This window comes from Carassius gibelio, chromosome A8 (assembly GCF_023724105.1).
Source record: "Carassius gibelio isolate Cgi1373 ecotype wild population from Czech Republic chromosome A8, carGib1.2-hapl.c, whole genome shotgun sequence".
NCBI lineage: Eukaryota > Metazoa > Chordata > Actinopteri > Cypriniformes > Cyprinidae > Carassius > Carassius gibelio.
The window spans coordinates 16,988,179-17,004,160 of NC_068378.1; the positions used below are offsets into that span (position 1 = coordinate 16,988,179).

Consider the following 15,982-nt stretch of genomic DNA (forward strand, 5'->3'; position numbering starts at 1 on the left):
GGTACCTTTTAATAATGTACACCTTTGTAACTTATTTACCCATAAAGCATACATATTGGTACCTAAATTATACATTTTGAAAATGCAACTTTTTTTCTAAAAGTGTAGAGACAATATATCACTTTGGCTGTACAAATATATATATATATATATATATATATATATATAAAATTTTTTTTTTTTTTTTTTTTTTTTTTTCTGGGAAATATATCTAAACACCCTTAAAAGATAGTATGTGATGACCTATGTCTTATTTGGGTTTTTTTCCTCGAGATTGTTTTCTGAGGACACATGTTGTTGACTTCCATTTGGGAATCTTAAAAGAAGCAAGATGACTGGGTACTGGCTGTTTTTTATTTATTTATTTATTTTTAACGTTTTTTATTTTGGTCTCCTTCTTTTGTACATCCAACATTGCTACACTACATTACACCTCCATGCATTCATTTAACTTGACACCACTAATTCCTGACTGTTACATTCTACACTGTTCTTCTTTTTGTTATAGTTTGATTTTGTTAATAAATTTTGCATTTGGCTTTCTTGTGTGTCCCTGTTTTTGCTGCAATCCCGTTTGAGCCACGCGCCATAACGGTACTATTCACAATTTTCATTTCTGAAAGAAATTAAACAGCCAAAACATTAAGCAGCACAACTTGTTTCTTGCACATTAAGCACATTCGAATGACTTCTGGAGGATCATGTGACACTGAATACTAGAGTAAGATACAAAAACTGTAAAACAGTAATTGTACTAGCCACCCAGACCACAACACCAAAGTCAAGTCTAGAGCTGGAGTCTTTATCATTCCCTCATTCAGTCTCTTAAACAGCACAGCCTGACTGACAAAGTCCTGATGCCTTCCTACCTCCAGATACTGCCTGTCAGTGCAACATTTTTCAGGTTTAGGATGCGGTCTTTATGCCAGAGATAACAGACACAGAGGGGCAACGGGTCATATTTCCTAATGCCAGAGATATCACTGGACCAGACCACAGTATAAGGTCAAAGACTCCGAGATGTTTTCCACAATACTGGCATCCGTGCCGAAGGCCAGCCTTTCATCAGTGCAAACTGAAGAGGACCTGGCAACCCCTGAATGCTGATTACAGTAACTACTACAATAGTCTTGTTTGTTGTTCTAGTTTAACATTTAAGGGGTTATTCAGGTCTTGTTTACTGGAGCTTTTTTCCAAAGCTGTTTGACGCCATTAATACGGTGATAAAATCCTGATGGCTTCTGCAAGATTCTGACCTTTACAATGTTTACAAAAATTACATGTTGTGACGCGGCAATTTCAGAAGCATTCAGAAAAGTCTAAATACAGTACATATGCTTACATGAGGGTGATTGTGTGTATTTTTATCCGTACCCTGCTTTGATGTAGTCCAGAAACGTGTGTTCGGCTTCCACCAAGAATGAAAGCAGTGTCACCTGGGTAAATGAGCAACAAAGAACAGACGGTTTACACCAGCATATGAGCACAAACCACATCTGCCATGAAACAATCCATCAGGGCATTATGCAAAGACTCTTCTATCAGCTGTCAGGGTCGCACAGTCTTTTTCATTAGTACTGTCATTAGAGAACCAGAATCTTTCCATGTTGGGAGGAAGACAGGTGACGGACTATTCATCTGAGTTTTGATTGCAATCTCAAAGCCAATTCATGGCAGTCAATGCGGAGAGACTTTGTGGATCATCAATCACTGTTATCCACCCGGACCTCCAATATTACTTCACACTGTTCAGTCAGGGGACTTGGATCTCAGATTCTCAAGTAATTTATCTGAATAATATCCAGACGTTCAGAGACCTTGTGGAGTACAGCTGGACAAAATTAATCCATGTAAGAAAGCAGTGAATACAATGAAAAAAAAATGTTAGATATAAAACTAGATACTCATAAATGTTAGAACTGGCAACTAACAGAAACAAAATGGTTTATTAAAATTACATAAAATAAAAATAAAAAATTAGACCTGAATAGAAATCTAAAAAAAAAAAAATACAAATGACAAAACATATAATTACTAAAATACAGATTAAAATGAAAATATAAAAGTTAATTTATTTATTAAATATCTAATAAATACTATAATACTATGGATGTAATATTAATATAGCATTATTGTTAAAGAGAGAAAAGCATTTTTTTCTGAAAAAGGAGAACATGCTTTTAGAGAACATCTCTTGAATTATTTTTACTGTTTTCCAAATATTTTTTTTTCTTGTTTTAGGCAAGAAAAACTATTTGACAGTGTCACAAGAAATGTAAACTTAATTTATAAGTAGACAAAAGGTACTGATTTGTGCAGGATTTTAGGAGAGCAAATTCACTACTCACCGTGCCAGAGTTGATGTATCTTCTCTTTTTAAGCTTCTTTTTAGGATTCACCACCTTAAATAGAAAATTTAAAAATGACACATCATTTACACGAAGAGTGGGAGTGTGTGTGTGTGTGTGTGTGTGTGTGTGTGTGTGAGTGAGAGACAGAGAATGAGAGAAAATGGTTCTCATTAGACACGTTACATTAAATCTAAAAGAAGATAATTTGAGAACACTGCTACTGGATCATTTCCAGACTGCTATTAAATTCTGTTCCACTTACTTTCAAAGACACAACTGATCTAAGTGTTCAGATGCTTTGAGAAATCCAGTTCAGGTCGCTTACGTATGCAACTTTGGCTAACGGTTTGGAAACCAGGACACAGATGATGTGATTTGTATGGATTGGGGTTTAACTGAACCGACACCGCAGCTTCTAGTGTTTGTCCAAATCAATCCCCAGGAAACCCCAGATCCTTTCGGCACACCACTGGAACTGAACATCTCACCACCCCTTCACCCCACCACTGAGCTAATGGGTGAATACACACACAGACACACACACAGCACATTTACACACACTCATCACCTCCACATAGAGTAGCTCTCTGTAACTCTCTCTCTCTTTCTTTCTCACATAAACACACGTTTTGTACCCTGTCATACCTTGTTTCATTGTCTCATTGCCCTAACTTTTTTTCTTGCTCTCTTCCATAAACACTAAAAAAACAATCTCTCACACTCATTTGCTGCTGCTGTACTTGCTGCCAGACAAAGTGTGATAATCACAAAGCACGAACGAGGGAGCCTTGAAATGGAGAAATTTTCCTTGTTTGGAATTTCATTCTCATTGAATATATATTAAGAAAATCCAACTTAATGTATGTGAAAGCTCACGTTAGACAAAATATTCCTACATTTTGTTCATTATTAACTAAACCTGCTCCAACATGGCAGGTTGTCAGTTTCGTTGGCACAGCATTGAGACAGTATTATTACAGTATTATTACTACTTAAATAACAACATTATACAAAATTAATAATAATAATAGTTGTTGTTGTTGTTGCAGTTCAGACATACACATATATAATTTTTATAGAATTTATGCATTTGATAATTATAATAATTTAAACAACAACAAAAATAATCCGTATTGAACACCTACTCTGAATACCAAGGATATATTCAAACTAAATGCAGTCTCCCCTATATTAGACAAAACAGACTGACCGACCTAATTTCTTTTTCTGACATCATAAATCCATGAATCTAGAAGCACTCTTTTTATCCGAATACAAGAGATCCTCTGATGATCAATGGCTCAGTATCTGCTTCAGTGAACTCACCTCGTACACGTTGAACTGACTCTGGCCACGAGAGAGCTCTCTGAAGCTGGTGGTGAACTCCCCGATAAAATCATGACTGAAGCACAGAGAACGACAAAGAGAGGCTTACTGTGTGTGATGATGAAGATAAATGGATTTGAACTTCCATATGAAATCTGGAGTGATCTGTATTTGTTACTGCCAGGCATTTTAGAGCAGAGCTGACAGTACTGCAGGAAGTTAGAGGGAAATTGTGTCGCTACGTTATGAAGGAAAAATTATGATTTGAAAAAATAAAGTGCCTTTCTGTAGGGTGTACCAAATGCATACATAGGAGAATATATTACATAAATGTGCAGTGTGGAAAAAAAACAATGCGTGTTTCTCTACCTGCCATCTCTGTCCCAGTCGTACACCTCCACTTTAATTGACCTGAAAAATTTAAAACAGAGCATTTAGAAACATGGTTCAGACACAATATCTCATACACAAAAAAGAGAGTGGCAGCAAAACTGATGGATGCTTTCTGATTTAAATATGCCTTCATCAACATGCTAAAACCAACCAATTTTAAGCCATTATCCAGACAGTGCACTCAGAATTAAACAACGGTCGGCAGGGACTGAACTCCCGGGCTGTGACACGGAGCAGCCGTGGAGCGTCACCCGACAGGACACAGACGAGTTTCATTTACACCTTGATTACATCTGAAGTTTTGAATAATTAGAAAGTCATTCTGTTCAAAGCAAGTTAACGTGATCAATTACACAGACAGCTGAGATTTGTAGCCTCGTTAATAAAAATGGCTTTCGAGGGTAATAGCTCTAAATGGCATTTGGCACTGAAGCATGTCACACACTTGTTATCACCAAATGCAGGGATGTGCTTGAATTTGATGAAACAAAAAACTGGCACCTGTAAAGATTACACACAATTCAGGAATTTTTTCAGGTTAAAAACTAGTTTAATGTATGTTGTGCTATTCTTCTGCAGAACACAAAAGAAGCTATTTTGAAGAATGTTTCAGCTTTGGTGTGCATGCAACTGACAAACATTTTTAATTCCTTTGACTTTCATTATGTGGACAATAAAAAAAAATATATTGATACATTCTTCAAAATATCTTTATTTTTAAGAATTACATCACAATAAATGTTGACCGATTGTCATTTTTAAGTGAACTAGCCCTTTAACTTCAAGCTTAAAATGAAATCATGTGAATTAATTTTAAGTTGGTTGATTAGAATAGTTCTCTGTTTGTTTACTCTGCAAAGGTATTAATGAAATCTCAATGGTACAAAACCATCATCTGAGTTGGGATGAAAGAATGGACCTAAACACAGAGCCCCTGCTAAGTAATCCCATAAAGTACATGGGAAAACTCTCCATCTGTTGGTAAAGCAGACTGGTTCATCTCTGGAGTAAGAGAACAGATGTAGTAGATTCATTAGAGATCATATGGCACACATCCTGTCTATCAGTATTCAGATTCCCTGTAAATTTTACGAAATAGCAAAAGATCCAGTTCACAAAGAAATGTATTCTAGCCAAGAGTCTGACTGACATGTAAAGTGACCATGCGCAGTTTATTTTATGTTTACTATAAAATATATAGTGAAACCACAATAATACACTGGAGTGTATTTTTCCAAGTGGAGACAAACTATATTTTCTAAAATTACATTATATACACTACCGTTCATTTTTTCAAGGAATGAATGCTTTTATGCAAGGATGCATTAAATTTAAATATTTATATTTCAAATAAATGGTGTTCTTTTGAATTTTTAAGAATCCTTGAAAAAAAATAGTTTCCTCAAAAAAATTAAGCACAACTTTTTTTACATTTATAATACATTTTTCTTGCACCCCAAATTGGCATATTAGAATTATTTCTGAAGGATCATGTGACTTAGACTGTAATAAAGGCTGCTGAAAATTTAGCTTTGCCATCATAGGAATAAATTACAATTTCAAATGTATTCAAATAGAAAATAGTTATTTTAAATTGTAGTGAAATTTCACAAAAATTGTTTTACTGTGTTTTTGATCAAATAAATGCAGCCTTGGTTAGCATATGACACCTAATTCAAAAACATTCAAAAATCTTCCCAAACCCCAAAATTTGAACAGTAGCATATAATTTAAAATAATTGTAAAAAGTTACAAATATTTACAATACATTTTAAATATAGTAAACATTCTTCACAATTCAAACCAGAAAAAATAGGAAAATGTGTAGTCTGATTAGAATTTCTGCACACATTTATACACTAAAAACTTCAGTGCTAAACATAACAATTGTATATGACATTCTTCTGGAAAACAACATCCACAACTTTCTCCCAACCACCCAGATGTGCTACACCAGAAAGCCCTGCAGTAATTTTCTCTGTTAAGTCTGGGTTGTTTCCCTCGGGAGTGTGGCTGATTGACTGGGTTAAGTGCTGTTCCTGTCTCTCCCCAAGATCACACACAGATGCAGATCAGTTGTGACACTATGGGCAAATTATGGCTTCCCCTCATGTCAATCAAACCAAACGTGCTCTCATTTGTTTAAGACCCCTGAAGGAGGCACAACCCTCTTTGCTAACCTGATGCTAAAAACATTTGTCTCAGTGAAAAGAAAAAGATAAACACCCAGATTATACACACTGATGGTCACAGCTGCTAAAAACAAACTCAACTTGAGCTTTTGGATCATATCAACACAACCTAAAGTGATTATCATTATAGTAGCAATCTTTCACATATGATGTTTCTTAAATGAATCAATGACAAAATATCATACTCTCTGACAATTTATTGCTTGAAAGTCTTGAATACTTGCTTTTTTTCAGTCAATCCATGGTTATTTTTTTCCTGGTGTAATACATATATAAATGAGGAAGAAAGTCAAAAAAAAAAAAAATGCCATGGATAAATATTTTCTGAGTAATGCACTATTTTGTGAAGGGGGTCAAAATGACACTTTTCAACTGAGATTTTGAGTCAAATTAGAGAGGGGAAAATTACTTTAGAAAGTGACATAATCATTTCATTTGTACAGAGATTGACAGGTATATTAGTAAAATCTGTTGACTATAGCAATTCTTGTTGAATTAGGCTTCACTGAGTGAGGCATGGAAACGGAATGAACTGTCATCATTGGCATTTAATGCAACAAAGGTTGCTAAAGTCAATAGATTTCATTGACAGACCAACAAATCTCTGTGTAAATATAACAATGATGGATGCCACCTTTCTAAAGTCATACCAGCCATATTCATCCATGACATATCATATTTTTAGTTCCTGAAATTTGACACAGACTGACCCTATTCTGACTTCAATCCAATATATCCGGATCTGTAAAATATAAAACTTTCATTACAGATATTTTCTGTTGAGGAACATATCCCAACTGCAATATAAATACTCCTCTCTGCTGGCATCCTTGCAGCAGGTAATAATTAGCACAGCACCACAACAGCTGGAGTTTCCCTTTTTTCTCTTTTTTTTTCACGGTCTCTCTCACACACACGGGATCGGAGGACAGGAGGGGACTGGGTGGCAGGTGCTTCTGTTCCCTGTGTCCTGATTGGCTATGACAGCTCTCAGCTGACACACAGCTGCCAACATGTCTGCAAGCCTCACCTGGGCCATGAAAATGAACACACACACACACACAAATGTATAGGCTACCAAATATTCACGAACACGACAAACTGATTGACACAAACTGGATTGTACATAGGCCTATGGGGACCAACAAAGAAACAGTGCAGTGCAAACTCACAAATATCTGTAACACAGAAAGTACAAAGCAGAAATAATGTGTCCTTGTGGAGCACATAAATCACAACAGTGCAGCACCGTGAACAGGGCTGTCTGTGATCCAATAATGCTGATGCAATGAGTAGCAGCAGTCTGGTCTCAATGTGCGACTGAATCAAAGAGCACAGGGACACGATTCCTCTCAACACACACATACACAGGGTCTCGTTCAGGTACAACAGCGCTCTCATTGCAAAATTCTGCAGGATTCACAACACAGCATGCACACAAATGTGCTCTTATCCTCATTCTAATGTTAAATCCTCATCGCTAAAATTATTCTAAATAAGGGAGTATGTGCCTACCGATTAATTAGCATAGTACACGCCTAAACATGACATACTTTATACTAAACCCCTTTATTTAGTCCTAGACTGCACGTGATCGACTGCATCGAACATTAACACAATTTTACTCTAAAAAAGTAAGTATATTCTTATTTATATGACAAATAATATAATATAATATAATGTTACTAATATTTAATAAAACATAAGTCAAAATAAAGCTTACAAAAATACAATACATAGACGTTTCTGTGATTTGTGTATGTTTTTATCTAAAAAAAAAAAACAGTCCTACATTTTGAAAAATATATTGACATCAATTACCATGTGAAAGCATTTGCACACAGGTTTTACGCACATGCACTGTTAGTGAATGTGACCTGCAAACACTGGCGACAGGCACACAATCACCAGTACATACAGTACTAACATGCCGCATGTCTGTGTGTGTGTGTGTGTGAGTGCACCTGTCATAATCTCCATTGCACAGTGCTCTGACAGGAATGGTGAACGGCTGCCAGACGGGGTTCAACGTATTCTTTACCACCTCAGTTTTATGGCAGATAGTGAATCTAAGAAACAAAAAACAAAGATGCTAAAATCAAACAAAGTAGTATGCATTGCATTATTATATTTTTACATTCAGAATATTGCTTATTGTACACCTTAACTAAGTTAAGATTACTAAGTGAAATGTAGTATCTAGAACCAATTTTCTTCACTCAGACATTACGAAAAGACGACATACTTTCCAGCCTGCACATCAGAGTGAGAAAGACAGCTAACTCACGTTCCGTCCTCATTACTTCTGTAGAACACCATGAACGGGTCAGAGCGGCCAAAGAAGTCTTTCTTATCCAGCTTATGTGCACAGAACTGCATTGTTGCACAGTCCTGTGAGATTGAGAGAAAGAACGAAAGAAAGAACAAAGGGGAAAGGGAAAGGAAAATGGAAGTTAAAAGATAGAAATAGCATGGAGAACAGCTAAATCTAGTGAAATCCGAGACAGATAGGATTCTTCTTGTGCAGCTTAGATGAATGACTAGACTCTGGACCCTCAGGCACAATTCACCCCTAGACATGGCACAGCCACATCATGTATGTAGACACATTTTATTAAGTCATATGTTTCAGACTCCTGCATCTACACTACATTCACAAGTTTCAAAAAAATGTTTTACTCTACTTTGAACAACTCTAAAATAAATAATATGCTAATGAACAAATCCTCCCACAATTTCCACTGACCCTGAATGTGGCTCGATATTTAGCTCTCAAAAAACATGGCCAGCCCTTTTTTTAATCACAATATTTCACACAATGTCAATACTGACATCCCCCTACGTGGACTGTAATTTTCTCATTCTGATGGACATCATTTTCTGTCTTTTTCCAATGGCTCAATGGTAGATGATGTAATGTTTTTGTTTAGTGGCATAGTTATATGCAGATTTATGTTTATCATGAGTTAGGGTTATCTAAAATAATCTTCAGTGATGAAAATATGGACAAAAAATATGTACAATGATTATTGTTGTATTGTATATAATATTGAATAGAATGTCATTTGATCATCACTGAATCTTTAATAATTATGCATGTCACTGACACATGAACAGTGTTATTGTTAAACCAAAACTAAAAATATGAAAAGTTGTTTTCATTATATAAAATAAATCTGACATTATATATATATATATATATATATATATATATATATATATATATATATATATATATATATATTGTAACGCTGTACAAACTTTATAATTACGGGAAGAAGGATGAGGGAATCCGGCGAACACTCAAATCAAAACTTTAATAACCAAATAAACACAAAACCCCATGACAGCCCCTCACAGACGACTGCCGCGCACAAACAAAACCAAAACACAAAATAAAGCCCAGGCCTGGTCCTCTCTCATCCTTCACTGTCATCGCTCCTCTTTTGTATCCTCCAATCTCCTCCATTATGAGTCTTTGCAATGGGTTATGGGAAATGTAGTCTATAAAGTGGCAAAGGTATGGGATGGATTCTATCAAGAGCACTCCAGCTGGTGATTGTGACAAAAAATTGTATATAAATAATACTAAAATCAACAGTACACATTAATCAAGATGCCAATATCATTTTTATTATGACCTGCAATTTCTTGGGATAAAAAAAGAAAACCTGTTAGAGGCCCCTAAATGGTTATTTTATGGCCCAAATGGTTTATCTGTGTCTGGCATCAACAAGCATCAATTCTATTTGAACCAATTAGCTGCTAAACACTATCTTGCACTGAGAGTGCCATTCAGAGAATGATGAAATTGTAGGCTGGAGTCAATGAGGAGAGAGGAAGAGTGAGTGAGAGAAAAAGATTGAAGGAGAACTGGACCATTTCCAAAGGAATCATTCACATGATGTCCAATGTGTAGTTGACACCGCAAATTACACTCCAGTAATGACTAACATAATCGTAAACCTGCTTGATAGGGGTTTCTCAGGCCAGAGGAATGTTATCAACACAATAGAGACAACCCTCATTAGCCATAATGGTATGGTGTGAGGTCTACCTGATACAAAGTCATTATTCTTAATGGTATTTCTACTGATGAAAATGCAGGGGAATTGCCAGGGGAATTTCCACACTCTGGGACAATTCACCTTATATTTGATGGCCGAGGGAGCACCGCCTTTATTATACATTGCTTGAATTGTTTCTTGACTAAAGCTAAACCACAGTGTGTGAGGGCTTTGCACAAGATTAACAGCCCCCTTCAAACCAAGCATTTACAGCGATTATGATCCCATGAATAGGACCTTACTGGCAAGATCAATTCAAGCTGAAAACTATTTGAGCAGAGAAAAGCGAAATGTCAACCTATGCTTGTTTTTAAACCAACCTCCATGAATTGAGCAATTGAGCATGAATGTCTTCTTGCGGACTGCAATTCTTTCTTTAGCAACAGTAAAAACAACTAATATGACAGCATAGTTAGCCATATAAATGATTGTCAGTCAAAGTGCTTCACATCACAGCTAAAGCTACCTGTCTTTGGCCACACTGTACTTCAAAGATGAAACGTTTCACTCATTATTTTGGGTTTGCAGGTTTTATCTTGTCTCTAAATGGGATTCATCTATGTAAGGTCTTGAAAATCGACAGACTTTTGAAGATATTTGAAAACCTCATTCTTGCTATTAAGCAGAGATTTCTCCTCCACATGGTTCATTTCCTCATAGCTGATATTTGCATGTACCTGCTCAAAACCCAGCCTTTCATAGCATCCTAAAATCTTTTGATCTACCATGTGAAATATATATAGAACAAGCAGATGTACACAGAGGGGAAAAGCTTTTTGAGCATTTCAAATGAGCTTAAGTGAGGCTGTGAGTGTGTGCAATAGATGGCTCAAATGAGCAGTCCTTTGTGTGTGTCTGAACCTGTATTCAACACAACATAGCCATTTACAGCCCGGAAAACCTGTAATTTACTCTGCACTGCTATTTCAGCAATTTAATGAGTACTATCACCAGTGACAGAGTAAACTTTACTTAACAAAGGGACAAAACTGGAACATTCCAGTGAGAAGACATGATAAAGAGATGGGAGGGATGGAGATAGAAACAGTTTTTCCTGACTTCCTCCACCAAATCTACAAATGGAACGGTTATATTTTGCCAAGCAGTCTAAAGAGAATATGATGAAATATCTTTGACTTTGCTGGCTAATGATTGTAGTCAAAACAAATACTGTAAGTCAAATGAGTTATTTTAATGAATCCCACAAAAGGTTTTAAAAAGAAGTTTTTTCAACTCCTTTACCCTGAACAAACTGAATAAATCTACCAAACTGAATGAAAATTTTAGGATTTTACTCCCTGAGCATTCATATGATAATGCTTAGCATTATTAATGCATGGCATTTAATGATATTTCAAATCAAAACTGTAACACTGTAATGTTCGTAGTCATGGGAGGAAGGAGGCAGGAACCAGCAAACATTCAAATAAAACTTTAATAACAAAATTAACACAAAACCCCCTCACCGCTGACTGTTGATCACAAACAGAACCAAAACACAAAATAAAATCCAGGCCTGGGGGCTGTTCCATAAAAGCAGCTTAGAAAAGCGGGGATTAAAATCCAAAACCTGACTTGAATGAGCCGAGCTAAACATCCGCGCTTAAGTTGGTTCCATAACAGTAAGTTGAGGATCATGTGATTTTACTAATTTGAGTCAGGTTTAAATAGTCTAGATAATTGCGCGTGCACGCCATTGTTTAAAAGTCCTGAAAAGTCGAGCATGGGTCAATCGATTTACTGTGGGCTACCATGGCAACAAAAGGAAAAGATAGAGCAGCGATGTTCACGGCAACGGAACAGCGTTTGCTATTGGAAACATATGAAGAATTTAAAGATGTCATCACCAAAAAAGGCAATACAGCGGCAATAAATAAAGCAAGAGAGAAAGGTTGGCAGGAAATTGCTGATCGTCTCAATGCGTAAGTAGCGGTGTAAGTTATTTAAAATAATTTATCAACATTGAATGTGTGTCACAATACATTGCAAAGTTTGTGTGTGAATAACAGTAACGTTAATTGCTTTCACGCAGCAGCAACTTAAGTGAAGGAAAAAGAACCTGGCAGCAGGTGAAAATAAAATATAAAAATATAGTTCAGAATGGTAAGTAAATCTAATGGGATGTATAGATGTAATCAATGTCAGCTTGAAGTTACAACTATTCAGGGTTTTTTTTTATGTATTTTTTTTTAATTGCAGCGACCAAAAAGAAGACTGAGGTTGCTGGCACTGGGGGAGGGCCACCACCAGCCAGCTTCACTCCTGCAGAGGAGCTGGCTTTGGAAATTAATAAAGGGAGGCCCGTCCTTGAGGGAATAGAGGGGGGGACATCATCTAAAATGATATCACGTAGTATAAGGAGTGAGTATATAAAAGGTGTGTGTGTTTTATTAGCATTATTCCTTCCTGACTAACTGATTTCCTCCTTCCTTAAGCATTGTAAACCTAAGTACATCATAGCAGTAATGTCACGTAGAAGTACTTGTGCTACTGTAATGGTGCATTTTGGTAAAAAAAATATATATTTTTTCTATCAAGATTCTGTATGCTGTATGGATCCACCAGACATCATGTTGCCTGTGAGTATGAGACCTTTTAAAAAGACATGTAAGCTAATGATTTTAACTGAGTTTAATCAGTGGTCACAGGGAGAAGTGATGGGAGTTGAGGAGGATGAGGAGACTGTGTCTGTATGTTCAAGGAGGCCTGAGGTAGTCACAGGTTCCATGTGATACTTTATTGAATATAAAAAAAAGTGTACTTGTGTGATAAAATGATCATAATGTGTTTTCAGGATGCTGACACTGTTCTAGAGCCCTCTCAGTCTGGGACCACATGTGACAAAGTGAGTATTAAGAAATGAAAACAATGTGACAAGAGTATTCAATGAAATAACTTAAATCTATGTTGCTACAGAACCCAGAAAACATAAAAGGAGTGTATAAACGCTACCTCCTTAAACAAATGGAAGCGATTGATATCGACATCCAGTATAAAAAACTGAAGATGAGGAAGTTGGAGCTGGAAATTCAACAGCTACAGAAAAATGCAAGTAGAACTACCATTTTTAAAAAAGGAAAAGGAAAAAAAAAAAAGACCTTTTTGATCACTTTCCACAACATTTATTTGTGTGTTTTCACCCCTAACAGGCAGATTCACTCTGAATAAAGACAAATCACATTATATACTTTGACTTCTGTGTGTTTGTTCAACTAAGGAGAAAGTTGAGGGGCCAGTGGAACATTTTAAAGGCTACACATGGTTTAGATCATATTAAGCAAAATAATTATTTGCATATGTGTCTCGTATAAGTCTGCCTGTTTCGTTTTCTTCCAATACTGCCTCATTGCCCCAGTCTTCCTCTTCAGCAATCCTTGGTTGCCTCTCTCTCCTCAGACAAGCAATGTCATGGAGCACTACACAAGCAACTACAATGTCACATGCCCTAGGTGGAGTCACTCTGAGGTGCTTCAGGCACTGAAACCTTGACTTTATCAGCCCAAATGCCATCTCTATACGACCTCTTGTGCGTGCATGGGCAATGTTGTAGTGGTGCTGTGCCTCTGTCTGGGGCTCCTGATAGGGAGTCAAGAGGTAAGGCAGGCATGGGTATCCCTTGTCTCCCAGCAAAACTCCTGAGAATTCTCCTGCATAGACAGAATGAATATATAGATATATAATGTTTTTTTTTTTTCTTTTTATAAGACTTTTTGCAATTTTAAGTGATTACTAGCATACCTCTTGCTAGTTGCTGGTAGAGAGATGAGGCTCTAAAGATTCTGGAGTCATGCACAGAGCCTGGCCATTTGGCCTCTACATTTGTGATGATGCAATCTGCATCACTAATCATCTAAAATAAATTTAAACCTGTAGGTCACTACATTTTAATTGCAATGAACTAAACACTGGTGCCCAGCTTAGTACAGAACACTCAGTGCTAGAGCATAGCCTTCAATATCATCTCAGTGGGACAGTACCTGTACATTGATGCTGTGTACTGATTTCCTATTCACAAAGTCCGCTTCATGTGGACCAGACGGACACTTAATACGCACATGGGTGCAGTCCAATGCACCGATAACATTTGGGAAACCTAGGAAAATTATTTTTTTAAATTTTCCCATGTAAAATCAACAGTCAAGAAATATTTCCATGTTTTATAGTTATTTGAACTTACCAGCTATTCCATAAAAGGTATGTTTAATGGTACGAATAGCTTTGTGGCCAGGGAATGTGATGAACACATTGAGTAGTCTTTTTAAAGAAAGGTACACAGTTCGTACAGAGCGGCAAACTGATGCTTTGCTGATATTCTCTGCATCTCCAACTGTGTACAAAAATGTTCCACTGGCAAAAAAGCGAAGTGCAATGCACACCATCTGTGGGACTGTGAGCGCTCTGTTGCGGTGTGTATTATTTGCAATGTATGGGCTTAGTAATCTACAAATATACGCAATCCCATCTCTTGAGAACCTATATCGCTCATACAGGTAGCTGTCATTAAAAGCCAATGGGTCTGACCTGTCTCTGAAAGTTCTCTCTCTTTGAAATGCCCTCCGCAAGACTATAGCTCCCTCATCCACCACCTCTTCTATGAAAGGACATGCCATGATTAAGTTTGGAGACGAGTTCAGCTCCCTATTTATATACTTTTAATTAATTACCAAACTCATTAACCAAACTCACCAATTAAACACACAAGTTTTGAACATTTCTTAGTGTATTTATACCTTATAATTTCTTACATTTATTAGTAAAGTACATTTCCTTATTTATTTATATTTAAAAAAAAAATATTAATAGTGGTTAAGTAAAATAAAATGACATCGAAATACCAGCAGGTGAGTATAAATGGTATGCTCGTTAAGTCTGAACTCAGACTTAGCCTGACAGTTAGCCTGCCCCGGACCAGGTTAATTTGCCAGCATAAGTTGCCGGGGGAACTGAGTTTGAACTTTTTTAAGTTTGATTTATGAAACCGAATCTACCAAAAATAAGCCTGACTAACCGAAATAAGCCTGGCTTATACTCTAATCTTGGTTTATGGAACAGCCCCCTGGTGTCTGGTCCACTCTTATCCAACACTGTTGACACTCCACAGCCCTCGGCCCCGCCCCCTCATCACAAAAACATTAAATGTCTAAATAAATATTTATATATTTAAAAAATTATATTTTATGAAAAATAATATAACAAATATAAAAAATTGCATACATTTCTATATTGTTTTGTATGTAAAAGTAAAATACTATCCTGCAGGAAAAACTACGGTCTGATATCGTACATATTAAGCAATCCATATGAATGTCTACAGAACCAGATATCATCAAATACCTCTTAATTAGTATTTTATTGCTTATAATTTTTCCGAGCCATCGCTCCCATTTATAAGAATCCTCTCATCATATCCATCTAGTGCTATTCACTGATAATATCTCAGACCCTTCAGTATCCAGCAACAATCAAGAAACAAATTCAAAATGCATGAGCAGAATATTAGATAGCAGATGCATGATCCTCTACAGATCCTTAGGACCAGACAATCAATGCAGCTCTAACAAAACATCTTATGAGCACACAGGTCTTAGAAGGGGACTTCTAAGGGGAGACGTCATCACCCATGAATTGGTTCAGAGAGGCCATATAATCAAAA

General features: G+C 36.5%; 2 protein-coding genes across 6 annotated transcripts in view; one reads left to right on the forward strand and one right to left on the reverse strand.

The window, feature by feature from the left end:
• The window catches only part of LOC128018662 (copine-5-like), a 66,603-nt gene that overhangs the window by 17,563 nt on the left and 33,058 nt on the right, over window positions 1–15,982 (reverse strand). For both annotated transcript variants that reach the window (XM_052604323.1, XM_052604322.1), the window contains 6 exons: window positions 8,550–8,653; window positions 8,227–8,331; window positions 4,047–4,088; window positions 3,678–3,753; window positions 2,349–2,402; window positions 1,375–1,436 (listed from right to left, as the gene is read on the reverse strand). In XM_052604323.1, the coding sequence (XP_052460283.1) occupies window positions 1,375–1,436; window positions 2,349–2,402; window positions 3,678–3,753; window positions 4,047–4,088; window positions 8,227–8,331; window positions 8,550–8,653 (443 nt within the window). The remainder of the gene's footprint in view (window positions 1–1,374; window positions 1,437–2,348; window positions 2,403–3,677; window positions 3,754–4,046; window positions 4,089–8,226; window positions 8,332–8,549; window positions 8,654–15,982) is intronic.
• LOC128018666 (uncharacterized) lies at window positions 11,946–14,294 on the forward strand. 4 transcript variants are annotated; one of them, XM_052604331.1, is made up of 7 exons: window positions 11,946–12,251; window positions 12,362–12,432; window positions 12,529–12,705; window positions 12,868–12,908; window positions 12,969–13,040; window positions 13,124–13,174; window positions 13,246–14,294. In XM_052604331.1, exons 1-7 carry the CDS (start codon window positions 12,082–12,084, stop codon window positions 13,495–13,497), a joined length of 834 nt encoding a protein of 277 aa, XP_052460291.1. In that variant the 5' UTR covers window positions 11,946–12,081; the 3' UTR covers window positions 13,498–14,294. The 4 variants fall into 4 exon arrangements, with proteins under 4 accessions (XP_052460291.1, XP_052460292.1, XP_052460289.1 ...); XM_052604332.1 differs by having other exon boundaries at window positions 12,978–13,040; XM_052604329.1 differs by having other exon boundaries at window positions 12,868–13,040.

What these genes read in the sequence shown, in the direction of transcription:
- LOC128018666 (XM_052604329.1), top strand. Translation starts at nt 12,082, where the DNA reads ATGGCAACAAAAGGAAAAGATAGAGCAGCGATGTTCACGGCAACGGAA. An exon ending in ATTGCTGATCGTCTCAATGC is followed by an intron (nt 12,252 to 12,361) that starts GTAAGTAGCGGT and finishes GCTTTCACGCAG; the next exon opens with CAGCAACTTAAGTGAAGGAA. An exon ending in CTGGGACCACATGTGACAAA is followed by an intron (nt 13,175 to 13,245) that starts GTGAGTATTAAG and finishes ATGTTGCTACAG; the next exon opens with AACCCAGAAAACATAAAAGG.